The sequence below is a fragment of the Salvelinus fontinalis genome, chromosome 3, assembly GCF_029448725.1.
Source record: "Salvelinus fontinalis isolate EN_2023a chromosome 3, ASM2944872v1, whole genome shotgun sequence".
Classification (NCBI taxonomy): Eukaryota; Metazoa; Chordata; class Actinopteri; order Salmoniformes; family Salmonidae; genus Salvelinus; species Salvelinus fontinalis.
Window position 1 is genome coordinate 5047889 of NC_074667.1, and position 15655 is coordinate 5063543.

Below are 15655 nucleotides of genomic sequence, written 5' to 3' on the forward strand. Positions count from 1 at the left end.
GTAAACTGGGGATTATTAGGTGACCATGATGGTTTGAGGGCCAGATTGGGAATTTAGCCAGGACACCGGGGTTAACACCCCTACTCTTACGATAAGTGCCATGGGATCTTTAATGACCTCAGAGAGTCAGGACACCCGTTTTAACGTCCCATCCGAAAGACGGCACCCTACACAGGGCAGTGTCCCCAATCACTGCCCTGGGGCATTGGGATATTTTTTAGACCAGAGGAAAGAGTGCCTCCTACTGGCCCTCCAACACCACTTCAAGTTACGCCGGCGCTGGATAGTTCAACAAGACAACGACCCAAAACACTGCTCATAATCTACCCGGGCATTTATGCAGAGGAACAAGTACAATGTTCTGGAATGGCCATCCCAGTCCCCAGACCTGAATACCATTGAGAATCTGTGGGATGATTTGAAGCGGGCTGTCCATGCTCGGCAACCATCAAACCTAACTGAACTGGAGATGTTTTGTAAGGAGGAATGGTCCAAAATACCTTCATCCAGAATCCAGACACTCATTAGAGGCTATGGCAAGCGTCTAGAGGCTGTTATTTTAGCAAAAGGAGGCTCTACTAAATATTGATGTGATTTTTCTATTGGGGTGCCCAAATTTATGCACCTGTCTAATTTTGTTTTGATGCATATTGCACATTTTCTGTTAATCCAATAAACCTAATTTCACTACTGAAATATTACTGTGGCCATCAGTTATTTGATAGATCAAAATGAAATTGCTGATCCAAACACCCAATTATTATAAATGGAAATCATGGAAATTGTCAGGGGTGCCCAAACTTTTTCATACGACTGTAGTGTGTCACGACTTCCGCCGAAGTCGTTCGCTCTTCTTGTTCGGGCGGCGTTCGAAGTCTCTATTCTGGGCTCAGTTTTTGACAGTGCAACCCTAAGGTCATGCTCAGCATTGAGTGTGTTTCTGTACTTGTTTTTTAAGTTTTTAAGAGTTGAGAACCCTGACTCGCATAGGTATGTGGTGTCAAACTGGACGAGAACATCTACTGCTTTCTCAGCCAGGCAGGAGACCGAACTGTGTGAGTGTGTTTGCCTCAAAAAGCATCTTGCTTCAATCAGTTTATTCCAGTTAAGAATAACAATTATTATTGTATTTTAACAGCAACAGTTCAAACCTAGACTAGTTTTCAACAATAATTTATAGAGTAAAATGTACAGTAGGCCTGATCATTTTTAATCTTCATCTGTACTGTTACTTAGGGTTGCACTATCAGTAGCTAGCTTGCTTTGGCGAATGTTAGCTATTAGCTGTGTACAAGGCCAGGGGATTGTTTGAAAGAGAAACTCACATCTACTACTATGAGATTTAACGTTAGTTAGTACTCCCTTATTACTGCTTATCACCTGTTATAAAATGACAACAATGCCTTGCTAGCTGACATACTTTCCCACTGTCGAAGCACTGTTTCCTGCAGCATTCTGCCCTGTTCTGAAAGAACTCCCTGGGTTTACCATCATGCTGTGGATGTTTGGTCAGGACGTGTCGTTTTGTTAATTTGTTCGTTATGCGAGTCTCATTACTAAGCACTTTCACACACAAAACACATTGTGGGCGCTCCTCGTTATAAGTTTGTATGAAAGAGAGAGAAACTCATCGCTGTATATGCGTTTCATGACAATTCAGTCAGAACTTGTGGCTAGCATGAGTCCATTTGATGACAACGGTGAGTGATGGCGAGTGCGAATGAGAAGTCAGTGGCTGACAGCGCATCATCTGCTGCCTGAACGACAGCGCTGCATCGTGTGTGTCGTGGAGTCATCTTCAAGAAAACGGCAGAAAAAAAGATCCGGTAAACCACAAAGCACACGGGCATCTCCCTCTCGCACTCGCGCAGCAGCCAAACTGAGCAGAGACCGCTGCTTAAGCAGAAAGCCACAGAACAGAGAGCGCAGATGCACTTGGCCAAATCAATCCCAGTAATTAATGAAACAATTATAAATGTACACTGACACGTCGCGACCCACCATTAACAGGTCCAGTGGGTCGCGACCCATACTTTAAGAAAGGCGGCTCTAGATGCTGGAGAGTGGTGTCAAACAGACAGGGTATATCATCCATTACTAGGAGGATGAGACATCATCCTGGGTTAGTTCTGGTCTCCTGCCACATGACACATTTCCCTTCTGAGGAACATCAGTGATGACTCATAGGTCAGTGTAGTGACATACTGTAGAGCAGAACATTATTCATTCTGTAGTGTAGATAGAGCAGAACATCACTGCTGAGTGAGAGGGTCAGCTACAGTATCATCATTAGTAAGCCACATCATTGTTAATTCAGGTCTCAGTGGCAGTGTTATAATTAGAATGTTGTGGACATGGGCTACTGAGTGAGGGGTCAGCCCAGTTCCATCATTAAGAAGGGACAGCACTAGCTACTGAGTAATGGTGCTTTCAAGACAACTGGGAACACTTAAAAAACAAGGTCAAATCATGACGTCCGTGATCTTCAGGCCAGAAAGTGGGAGTTCTAGAAAGATGGATCCAAGTCGGATCTTGTTTTTTCAGAGTTCCTGGTTGTCTTGAACGCACTGATGTCGGAAGTCAGAGATTTGAGGTCCCAGTACCCAGCCTAGTGAGTGACCTCACTAGCAACTGAGTGAGAGGTCAGCCTAATGACATAAGTAAGAAGGAACATCACTAGCTACTGAGGGAGAGGGTCAGTTTAGTAACATTATCAATAGGGAAGATTATAGGGAAAGTTGTTTTTCACTACAGCTGAGAGGGACACTGACACACTGGTTTATGCATTCACTCACTGTTGTAAGTTGCTTTGGATTCAATGGTTATAAAGATGAGCTGAGGAGAGATTGACTGCATCACTTCTTCTTTTTTATAACAGCATATATTATTTATTGTTATATTAAATACAGTAGTTAATTGTTGGTTTACAGATTGCCTAGATGAAGCTGAACCTTGACTTTTACAGTTTATATATTGAACCCATGCTACTCTATTCTTCATCTAAGACGAAGAGAATGGCAGGGCACTGTTCTTATGGGTCCCCCTGTCTATAGGACAACTGTAGCCCTCTGGTGATGGAGTCGGGGTTCTGACTCCTAAACTTGAAATAGTGTTAATTATCACGTATCCTATTGAAGTATTGAGTGCTACAGTCTAGGGTCAACGGCAGAAGTGAATGGTCATCTGTAGGAGGAATGTATATGTTGGAGGCAATTAAGCTTGAAATGTATTGAGTAAAAGGAAGGGCTGAGTTGGGTAGCTTAGCCTACAGACATCCATCACTGTCAGCTAACTGAGAGCCTCACCTCTCTACCTCCACTACCTCTCTACCTGTCAGACGGGATGAATAGGGACCTGCGGTGGGCAAGGTGCAGAATACAGATGATGTATGGCCTGAGGGGAACCACAGTATTCTACTTAAACAGATTATACTCCCTTCTACTCAATTATAATGAAATTGTTGAAGCAGCTTTGCTTCTTATCTTTGTTATCATTGTTATGAGTGGTGTGTTGAATGGGGTTTCTATAAACTTGATTTGATCAAGGATGCTATTCATATTCCTGAATTGGCAACATACAGGGATCGTTATACTAACTACTTGCACTTTATATGCTCAGTCACACTAATTAAAGTCTGATTAGATTACTGTGTATCACAGTCTTGGCTCTAAATGAATCACAGCGCATTCCCTGTCTTTGTGTCACAGTATAGGGAGGAGATGTCACTATGGTGCATTCTATAGGGTTATGATGATGGTGTAGCACCAGTAAATATGCAGTATAATCATGCCTGAGTATAGACATTCCTGGATTCCTCCTTTCACTCCTCTCTATTGGATCACCCTGTCTCTTCTAACAGTGTACATAACTGTGAGCATGCATTCACGCACACACAGATGTGTCCCTGTGTTGAGCTTAACCCTGACCCAAAAGCCTAGAAGGGATGAGAGAGCCAAGGCTATGGTTTCGTAGCTTCAACCCCGCAGCACACACACACACACACACCAACTGGTTAATGGACTGCTGAATTTTTTTTTTTGTTCTCTTGCTTTGTTTGTTATTTTCCATATTATGTCGAGCTCTGAGAAGCTACCCAGGAAAGGGCTGAAAATATCCCATATTAATATAGGTAGCCTTAGAAACAAGGTGTGTGAAATCAATCAATTGATAACATCAGATATTAGCCATTTCTGAAACTCACTTAAATAATTATTTTGATGATACAGCAATAGCAATACAAGGATATAACATCTATAGAATAGACAGAAATGCTCATGGGGGAGGTGTTGTTTTATATGGAGTGTAACGACCCTGGGTTTATAAGCGCGGAAATCAACTCTGCCGTTCGAGCATGCTTTTGTGGCAGAGTCGATAACGCGCCGGACCTCGGGCTAGAAGGTCGAGGGTTCGACCTGCTCCCTGCCTGTTTCATTACAATATATATATATTGGGTAGCTGATATATACAGTTGAAGTCGGAAGTTTACATACACTTAGTTTGGAGTCATTAAAACTCGTTTTTCAATCACTCCACAAATTTCTTGTTAACAAACTATAGTTTTCGGAAGTCAGTTAGAACATCTACTTTGTGCATGACACAAGTAATTTTTCCAACAATTGTTTACAGACAGATTATTTCACTGTATCACAATTCCAGTGGGTCAGAAGTTTACATACACCAAATTGACTGTGCCTTTAAACGGCTTGGAAAATTCCAGAAAATTATGGCTTTAGAAGCTTCTGGTAGGCTAATTGACATAATTTGAGTCAATTGGAGGTGTACCTGTGGATGTATTTCAAGGCCTACCTTCAAACTCAGTGCCTCTTTGCTTGACATCATGGGAAAATCAAAAGAAATTACCTCAGAATTTTTTTGTAGACCTCCACAAGTCTGGTTCATCCTTGGGAGCAATTTCCAAACGTCTGAAGGTACCACATTCATCTGTACAAACAATAGTACAAACAATAGTACGCAAGTATAAACACCATGGGACCACGCAGCCGTCATACCTGTAACGTTCGTCGTCGGAATGAGACCAAAGCGCAGCGTGGAAAGTGTTCAAGATTTAATGTTCACAAAAAAACTCTAACAAAATGACAAAAGGAGAAAACGAAAGCGCACAGTTCTGTCAGGGAAACAACCTAAACAGAAAACAACACCCCACAAAACCCAAACGGAAAATGATAACTTATACACTGCTCAAAAAAATAAAGGGAACACTTAAACAACACAATGTAACTCCAAGTCAATCACACTTCTGTGAAATCAAACTGTCCACTTAGGAAGCAACACTGATTGACAATAAATTTCACATGCTGTTGTGCAAATGGAATAGACAAAAGGTGGAAATTATAGGCAATTAGCAAGACACCCCCAATAAAGGAGTGATTCTGCAGGTGGTGACCACAGACCACTTCTCAGTTCCTATGCTTCCTGGCTGATGTTTTGGTCACTTTTGAATGCTGGCGGTGCTTTCACTCTAGTGGTAGCATGAGACGGAGTCTACAACCCACACAAGTGGCTCAGGTAGTGCAGCTCATCCAGGATGGCACATCAATGCGAGCTGTGGCAAGAAGGTTTGCTGTGTCTGTCAGCGTAGTGTCCAGAGCATGGAGGCGCTACCAGGAGACAAGCCAGTACATCAGGAGACGTGGAGGAGGCCGTAGGAGGGCAACAACCTAGCAGCAGGACCGCTACCTCCGCCTTTGTGCAAGGAGGAGCACTCCCAGAGCCCTCCAAAATGACCTCCAGCAGGCCACAAATGTGCATGTGTCAGCATATGGTCTCACAAGGGCTCTGAGGATCTCATCTCGGTACCTAATGGCAGTCAGGCTACCTCTGGCGAGCACATGGAGGGCTGTGCGGCCCCACAAAGCAATGCCACCCCACACCATGACTGACCCACCGCCAAACCGGTCATGCTGGAGGATGTTGCAGGCAGCAGAACGTTCTCCACGGCGTCTCCAGACTCTGTCACGTCTGTCACATGTGCTCATGTGCTCAGTGTGAACCTGCTTTCATCTGTGAAGAGCACAGGGCGCCAGTGGCGAATTTGCCAATCTTGGTGTTCTCTAGCAAATGCCAAACGTCCTGCACGGTGTTGGGCTGTAAGCACAACCCCCACCTGTGGACGTCAGGCACTCATACCACCCTCATGGAGTCTGTTTCTGACCGTTTGAGCAGACACATACACATTTGAAGCCTGCTGGAGGTCATTTTGCAGGGCTCTGGCAGTGCTCCTCCTTGCACAAAGTCGGAGGTAGCGGTCCGGCTGCTGGGTTGTTGCCCTCCTACGGCCTCCTCCACATCTCCTGATGTACTGGCTTGTCTCCTGGTAGCGCCTCCATGCTCTGGACACTACGCTGACAGACACAGCAAACCTTCTTGCCACAGCTCGCATTGATGTGCCATCCTGGATGAGCTGCACTACCTGAGCCACTTGTGTGGGTTGTAGACTCCGTCTCATGCTACCACTAGAGTGAAAGCACCGCCAGCATTCAAAAGTGACCAAAACATCAGCCAGGAAGCATAGGAACTGAGAAGTGGTCTGTGGTCACCACCTGCAGAATCACTCCTTTATTGGGGGTGTCTTGCTAATTGCCTATAATTTCCACCTTTTGTCTATTCCATTTGCACAACAGCATGTGAAATTTATTGTCAATCAGTGTTGCTTCCTAAGTGGACAGTTTGATTTCACAGAAGTGTGATTGACTTGGAGTTACATTGTGTTGTTTAAGTGTTCCCTTTATTTTTTTGAGCAGTGTATATGATCCCCAATCAGAGACAAGGATAGACAGCTGCCTCTGATTGGGAACCACACTCGGCAAAACAACAAAGAAATAGAAAACATAGATTTTCCCACCCGAGTCACACCCTGACCTAACCAAACATAGAGAATAAATAAGGATCTCTAAGGTCAGGGCGTGACAATACCACTCAGGAAGGAGACGCGTTCTGTCTCCTTGAGTTGAACGTACTTTGGTGTGAAAAGTGCAAATCAATCCCAGAACAACAGCAAAGGACCTTGTGAAGATGCTGGAGGAAACAGGTACAAAAGTATCAATATCCACAGTAAAACAAGTCCAATATCGACATAACCTGAAAGGCCGTTCAGCAAGGAAGAAGCCACTGCTCCAAAACCGCCATAAAAAAGCCAGACTACGGTTTGCAACTGCACATGGGGACAAAGATCGTACTTTTTGGAGAAATGTCCTCTGGTCTGATGAAACACAAATAGAACTGAGTTACTCAGTTAGACCAGCTCTGTCAGGGGGAATAGGCCAAAATTCACCCAACCTATTGTGGGAAGCTTGTGGAAGGCTACCCAAAACATTTGACCCAAGTTAAACAATTTAAAGGCAATGCTACCAAATACTAATTGAGTGTATGTAAACTTCAGACCCACTGGGAATGTGTGGTGATCACAGTGGTGATCCTAACTGACCAAAGACAGGGAATTTTTACTAGGATTAAATGTCAGGGTTTGTGAAAAACTGAGTTTAAATGTATTTGGTTTAGGTGTATGTAAACTTCCAACTTCAACTGTTCAACTATATATACAGTGGGGAGAACAAGTATTTGATAACCTGCAAAATCGGCAGTGTTTCCTACTTACAAAGCATGTAGAGGTCTGTAATTTTTATCATAGGTACACTTCAACTGTGAGAGACGGAATCTAAAACAAAAATCCAGAAAATCACATTGTATGACTTTTAAGTAATTAATTTGCATCAGGAGATTCAGCAGCAGGTTACTTTGTTTTGTATTACAGGGCAGTCAGGTTAGATTCAGGATCATCTTTTTATAGTTTGAGAATTAAAACTGCATGATGCTTGTTGTAATGTCATGTAAACAATTATTCTAGATTTTGGTTACACTGATCTGGAAACCCTGGTGGACCACTTCAAGCCTGTCCTGGAGACCTCTGGCATCCACGTTGAAAGGATCTGACCAGTGGACTGTCCTGAAGGTGCTGATGTACCAAGAGCCCCAGTCCCTGCAGAAGATGTCCTGGTTCTGTGTAAACAGCAGCCATCAGCATTCCTGCCCTGATTTGCTGGCATTGGTTGACCTGCTCCTGTCCTTCCCTGCCTCCACAGCTGAATGTGAAAGAGGTTTTAATACCATGAAACAGGTGAAAAACGATTGGCGGTCAAACCTAAGGTCTGATACACTGTCAGATTTCCTCATGGTCCAGCTGTCCTCTCCAGAGATCAGGGAGTATGATCCAATAAAAGCTGTGATGCTGTGGCACCAGGACTCTGTCAGGAGCAGGAGGCCAGATTTCATGGACTGTGCAAAGAGGCTGATTGTGGTAGAGAGTGAGAAGTCTGATGAGGAGGTTTAAGTTAATTACTAGGGAATAGCTACACTGTTTGTATTCGGTCATGTTTCCGGTCACCTTGCCCTGGTTAAAAGCAGTGGTTCGCGCTTTCAGTTTCACGCGAATGCTGCCATCAATCCACGGTTTATGGTTTGGGAATGTTTTAATCGTTGCTGTGGGTACGACATCGTCAATGCACTTTCTAATGAACTCGCTCACCGAATCAGCGTATTCGTCAATGTTGTTGTTGGACGCAATGCGGAACATATCCCAATCCACGTGATCGAAGCAGTCTTGAAGCGTGGAATCAGATTGGTCGGACCAGCGTTGAACAGACCTGAGCGCGGGAGCTTGCTGTTTTAGTTTCTGTTTGTAGGCTGGAAGCAACAAAATGGAGTCGTGGTCAGCTTTTCCGAAAGGAGGGCGGGGGAGGGCCTTATATGCGTCGCGGAAGTTAGTACAACAATGATCCAAGGTTTTACCAGCCCTGGTAGCACAATCGATATGCTGATAAAATTTAGGGAGTTTTGTTTTCAGATTAGCCTTGTTAAAATCCCCAGCTATGATGAATGCAGCCTCAGGGTGCGTAGTTTCCAGTTTACAAAGAGTCAGATAAAGTTCGTTCAGAGCCATCGATGTGTCTGCTTGGGGGGGGATATATACGGCTGTGATTATAATCGAAGAGAATTCCCTTGGTAGATAATGCGGTCGACATTTGATTGTGAGGAATTCTAGATCAGGTGAACAGAATGACTTGAGTTCCTGTATGTTGTTATGATCACACCACGTCTCGTTAATAATAAGGCATACACCCCCGCCCCTCTTCTTACCAGAAAGGTGTTTGTTTCTGTCGGGGCGATGCGTGAAGAAACCAGCTGGCTGCACCGACTCTGTTAGCGTCTTTCGAGTAAGCCATGTTTCCGTGAAGCAGAGAACGTCTCTGATATCTCTCTGGAAAGCTACCCTTGCATCAACCTTGTTGTCAAGAGACTGGACATTGGCGAGTAGTATGCTAGGGAGTGGAGCGCGATGTGCCCTATCTCTCTATCTCTCTCTCTTCGTTTGCCCCGTTTACGGCGTCGTTGTTTAGTGTCGCCGGTTGGGATCAGATCCATTGTATTGGGTGGAAGGCAAAACACAGGATCCGCATCGGGAGAGTCATATTCCTGGTTGTAACGATGGTGAGTTGACGTTGCTCTTATATTCAGTAGTTCCTCCCGACTGTATGTAATGAAACCTAAGATTACCTGGGGTACCAATGTAAGGAATAACACATAAAAAAACTAAATACTGCATATTTTCCTAGGGATGCAAAGCGAGGCGGCCATCTCGGTCGGCGCCGGAAGTCCTATCTACAGTTGTTTTTTAATGTGCTCGACAAATAAACTTGATTTGATTAACTGTTGATCAATATATTAAAATAATTTTGTTTCAAATTTTGCTCTGGCCTCTTCTTTAAGTTTCTATTCAACATAATACCTTATTATCTCAATGAAATGCACTGAAATTAATGTATATTTGACCCACAAAGGCAATTTATTATTTTGGCCAGTAAAAAAATATGCTTAGCTGGTAGATTTTTTCATCTACCAGTCCCCTTGGCAGGTGAGACAAAAAGTAAATTTCAGACACTGGTTACACACACACACACACACACACAAAATCCTGCTATTCCGAATAATACATGACAATACAGTAGAATTATCTAGATTAGAGATATCCAGAGTAGAGCTATCCAGATAAGAGATAACTGACATACAAGACACTCACATGTATCGGAGTTCTGACTCTCTTCTGACCAGCACATCTCGAATACTGTCAATCTTGAAAAGCTCTCCCTCGATGTCATCTATGGTGATGGTGGAGTCTGCCATGGAGACGATGTCATCTTCTGTTCAGAGAGAAGGACAGACAAAAGTTCAGTTTTTCTATTCAACTTCTTTCCAGATCTACATTTCGGAATGATATGGATATGGTAGAATAGGTAGGCAAACGGGTGTTCACCCGCAACCATGCACACACACACACACACACACACACACACACACACACACACACACACACACACACACACACACACACACACACACACACACACACACACACACACACACACACACACACACACACACACACACAGAGTTGGGTTGCCAAAGCAACATTGTGACAAGATAAAGCTGACATACGCATAAAGATGGCTGTATGACACAACATGTTCTACTGTAGCGTCATGGATAAGGTAGCTTGGGACCAGATCATCATCTTTGTATGCTGCCAAGCAAAACATTGATTTTGTCTGGTTCAATGCAGGCTAAGGAATTAAATTAGGGTTTGTTCCAGGCTTAATCAAATACACACTCAGCAAAAACTGAAAAACACAGAGATATGCTTCTTAAATAAATACATCTAGCCAGGGCCTAACGCTTTTGCTGTGATGAAAACATTTCCTTAAAAGTCACAAAATCTACACTTTGGCAGCAAGTTGGAAGCTTCTTCCTCAGTCATTGTTATGAGAAACGTTAGAGGTAAAAACTTTTCAGCCTTTGAGTACAAAGACTTTTTAGCAATTACCCAGCGTGTGAGAAGTAGAGGTAGAAGAACTGTGTTCCTTGTAATTACTGTTGATGGTCTGAACCCACAGAGACTCTGGGGAACCATTTGAGAAAAGAGTTGACTGTCTGAGTGCTCTGGTGCAGACAGTGCTCTGGCTTACAGTGAGTAAATGAGACAGAGAGAGCGAGCGAGAGAGAAAGTTTGCGCACGAGTGAGTCTGCCTCTGTGTCCTACCTCCCTCACCCCCTGTGACCTTTGGCTTGTACTGAGAGAGTTAAAAAGCTGAAGAAAAGAGACTTGATGACTATCAGCAGTGTATATTCACTCATATCCCTTTGGCATCTGTCAGCATTGTATTGTGTACAAGCCTGAGACTCCCAAAGAGCCAAAGCACTCAGCTTTGTCAGCCAGGCACAAAGGATGAATACTTAGCTATATGAATCTTCACAGAGCCGCTCAGCTGTGTTACTATGACGCACTTCCTTACGTGACCCGCTACGACAGCGCTTACGTCAAGACAGCCATGGCACTTTTACTCCGGAGGGAGGGGTAGTCTCATCATAAAGACTGATTAGTTGACTCTGGATCTTAAAAACTTCGAACTCCATTCAAGTAAACCTGACAACACTCCCAACATCCCCTAAAGTTCAAACCTCTCTCTCTCTCTCTATAACTCTATTATCTTTAGTGTGGTCCCATCCCTCCTCTGCCCTACACTTCCCCCCTGTTAAGGACAACACCAGTGGCACGTTGGTATTTCAAAATGCCACAACAGGCTTCCCAAAAGCCATCAGTGAGAGGTTCACTGTGCACCCAGCCTCCGGCGCCCATTACCTTGACAGCCATCATCACGTCTGGGGCTGAGAGGTTGGTCGGGTCTGGCATTACTAGACGGCATGTTCACACCCCTTCACTAAGGGAAAGAGATCAGAGTAGGGCTGGAGGGGGGGGGGGTCATTCCTGGAGCTAGAGCCAGGGTCACTGTGAGAGTGCATAGCGGAAGTGTGTGTGTAATAGTGTGTGTGTGTGTGTAATAGTGTGTGCAATAGTGTGTGTGTGTGTGTGTGTGAGTAGAGAGGAAGAAATGGATAATAGAGATACTGGAAGAACAGTCATCCAATTCCTCTGCAAAGCTTCTCATGTTGAGACAATTTCTGTGTTCCAAAGTCAATTAAAAAAGTACACTACTACCTGTCTTTCAACCTCGCTCTGCGGAACTAACTTTAAAAGTTTGACTGTGGCTCGCTCTAAGTCCATGTCTCTCACCCTCCCTAAGAGAATGTCTAGCACACTGTCACTGGAGGACACTGCTGGATCTGTTAGCCGACCGTTACATGTTAGCATTCAGCATCCACATAGCATATGTAGTATAGCATAGAACAATGTACGTGACTCCTCTGAAGTCTAATGATGTTACACTTCGAAGAGAGCTGCCACACGACAAACCACAGTGTGATTGAAACAAGGCCTCAATTTGCTGTCTTTCTTCTCCTCCCTCTATCCCTTATTCCCCCATCAGCCTGGGTGGTTTTCTTCTTAAAACCTGTTGAGGACAGAGGGTGCCGTTTTCACTTTGGGGGAAAATCGTGCCCAATTTAAACGGCCTCGTACTCAATTCTTGCTCGTACAATATGCATATTATTATTACTATTGGATAGAAAACACTCTCTAGTTTCTAAAACCGTTTGAATTATATCTGTGAGTAAAACAGAACTCCTTTTGCAGCAAACTTCCTGACAGGAAGTGGAAGATCTGAAATCGATGCACTGTTCTAGGGGCTGCCAATTAAAGTCCTTGAAATTTATTAGTTTAGATGCACTTCATACGTCTTCCACTAGATGTCGACAAGCAGTGAGAGAAGAAATTGAGTGTGTAACTTGATCTGGGCTCGAATAATAGCTCTTGGCATGACGTGTCACCAGTTTCCTGTTTTCTGGAGAGCGCGAGAAGGGACCTGGATTTGCCTTCTGATAAGCTGTCGTTATGGACGACTAATATCTCCGGCTTTGATTTTATTTGATACATGTGACAATATCATCGTAAAGTATGTTTTTTCAATATAGTTTAATCAGATTATTGACATTTTTTCGGGAGTTTTGCCGTGTTCCGTTCTCTGAGTTTGTTGACGATGGAGAGATTCGCGCCACTTGGCAAGTGTGCTTGCTAAATCGAGAGGGAAAAAGGCCGTTCTAAAACCAAACAACGATTGTTCCCGACAAAGGACCCCTTGTACAACATTCTGATGGAAGATCAGCAAAAGTAGGACCCATTTTATGATGCTATTTCATATATCTGTCGAACATGTTGTACTAGTCGTTTGCGTCCAGCTTTTGGGTCCTCTCTCGCTATACCTAAGCTGGATGTCGTAATGAAGTTATTTTTAGAATTTTAACACGGCGATTGCATTAAGAACTAGTGTATCTATCATTTCCTATACAACATGTATTTTTTTGTTATGTTTATGAATAGGTATTTGGTCAGAATATGTGTGTCAGAAAAAGTGTCAGAAAAATATCCGGACGTTGTGGGAAAAAGATGCTACGTTAGCACAATGTATAACCACTGATTTCAGCTCTAAATATGCACATTTTCGAACAAAACATAAGTGTATGTATAACCTGATGTTATAGGACTGTCATCTGATGAAGCTTTTTTTTATTTTTTTATTTCACCTTTATTTAACCAGGTAGGCTAGTTGAGAACAAGTTCTCATTTGCAACTGCGACCTGGCCAAGATAAAGCATAGCAGTGTGAACAGACAACAACACAGAGTTACACATGGAGTAAACAATAAACAAGTCAATAACATGGTAGGAAAAAGAGAATCTATATACAATGTGTGCAAAAGGCATGAGGTAGGCAATAAATCGAATAATTACAATTTAGCAGATTAACACTGGAGTGATAAATCATCAGATGATCATGTGCAAGAAGAGATACTGGTGTGCAAAAGAGCAGAAAAGTAAATAAATAAAAGCAGTATGGGGGTGAGGTAGGTAAATTGGGTGGGTAGATTACAGATGGACTATGTACAGCTGCAGCGATCGGTTAGCTGCTCGGATAGCAGATTTTTAAAGTTGTTGAGGGAGATAAAAGTCTCCAACTTCAGAGACTTTTGCAATTCGTTCCAGTCGCAGGCAGCAGAGAACTGGAAGGAAAGGCGTCCAAATGAGGTTTTGGCTTTAGGGATGATCAGTGAGATACACCTGCTGGAGCGCGTGCTACGGGTGGGTGTAGCCATCGTGACCAGTGAACTGAGATAAGGCGGCACTTTACCTAGCATAGCCTTGTAGATGACCTGGAGCCAGTGGGTCTGACGACGAACATGTAGCGAGGGCCAGCCGACTAGGGCATACAGGTCGCAGTGGTGGGTCGTATAAGGTGCTTTAGTAACAAAACGGATGGCACTGTGATAAACTGCATCCAGTTTGCTGAGTAGAGTATTGGAAGCTATTTTGTAGATGACATCGCCGAAGTCGAGGATCGGTAGGATAGTCAGTTTTACTAGGGTAAGTTTGGCGGCGTGAGTGAAGGAGGCTTTGTTCCGGAATAGAAAGCCGACTCTAGATTTGATTTTGGATTGGAGATGTTTGATATGAGTCTGGAAGGAGAGTTTGCAGTCTAGCCAGACACCTAGGTACTTATAGATGTCCACATATTCTAGGTCGGAACCGTCCAGGGTGGTGATGCTAGTCGGGCGTGCGGGTGCAGGCAGCGAACGGTTGAAAAGCATGCATTTGGTTTTACTAGCATTTAAGAGCAGTTGGAGGCCACGGAAGGAGTGTTGTATGGCATTGAAGCTCATTTGGAGGTTAGATAGCACAGTGTCCAGGGAAGGGCCGGAAGTATACAGAATGGTGTCGTCTGCGTAGAGGTGGATCAGGGAATCGCCCGCAGCAAGAGCAACATCATTGATGTATACAGAGAAAAGAGTCGGCCCGAGAATTGAACCCTGTGGTACCCCCATAGAGACTGCCAGAGGACCGGACAACATGCCCTCCGATTTGACACACTGAACTCTGTCTGCAAAGTAGTTGGTGAACCAGGCAAGGCAGTCATTAGAAAAACCGAGGCTATTGAGTCTGCCGATAAGAATATGGTGATTGACAGAGTCGAAAGCCTTGGCCAGGTCGATGAAGACGGCTGCACAGTAATGTCTTTTATCGATGGCGGTTATGATATCGTTTAGTACCTTGAGCGTGGCTGAGGTGCACCCGTGACCGGCTCGGAAACCGGATTGCACAGCGGAGAAGGTACGGTGGGATTCGAGATGGTCAGTGATCTGTTTGTTGACTTGGCTTTCGAAGACCTTAGCTAGGCAGGGCAAGATGGATATAGGTCTGTAACAGTTTGGGTCCAGGGTGTCTCCCCCTTTGAAGAGGGGAATGACAGCGGCAGCTTTCCAATTCTTGGGGATCTCAGATGATACGAAGGAGAGGTTGAACAGGCTGGTAATAGGGGGTGCGACAATGGCGGCGGACAGTTTCAGAAATAGGGGGTCCAGATTGTCAAGCCCAGCTGATTTGTAAGGGTCCAGGTTTTCCAGCTCTTTCAGAACATCTGCTATCTGGATATGGGTAAAGGAGAAGCTGGGGAGGCTTGGGCGAGTAGCACCGGGGGGGGCGGGGCTGCTGGCCAAGGTTGGAGTCGCCAGGTGGAAGGCATGGCCAGCCATTGAGAAATGTTTGTTGAAGTTTTCGATTATCACGGACTTATCAGTGGTGACCGTGTTATCTAGCCTCAGTGCAGTGGGCAGCTGGGAGGAGGTGCTCTTGTTTT

At 44.2% G+C, this 15655-nt stretch overlaps 1 protein-coding gene across 2 annotated transcripts in view; it reads right to left on the minus strand.

The window, feature by feature from the left end:
• Nucleotides 1-15655, minus strand: part of LOC129836425 (bMERB domain-containing protein 1-like) — a 64801-nt gene that overhangs the window by 41084 nt on the left and 8062 nt on the right. For both annotated transcript variants that reach the window (XM_055902575.1, XM_055902584.1), the window contains exon 2: nt 10094-10214. In XM_055902575.1, the coding sequence (XP_055758550.1) occupies nt 10094-10214 (121 nt within the window). The remainder of the gene's footprint in view (nt 1-10093; nt 10215-15655) is intronic.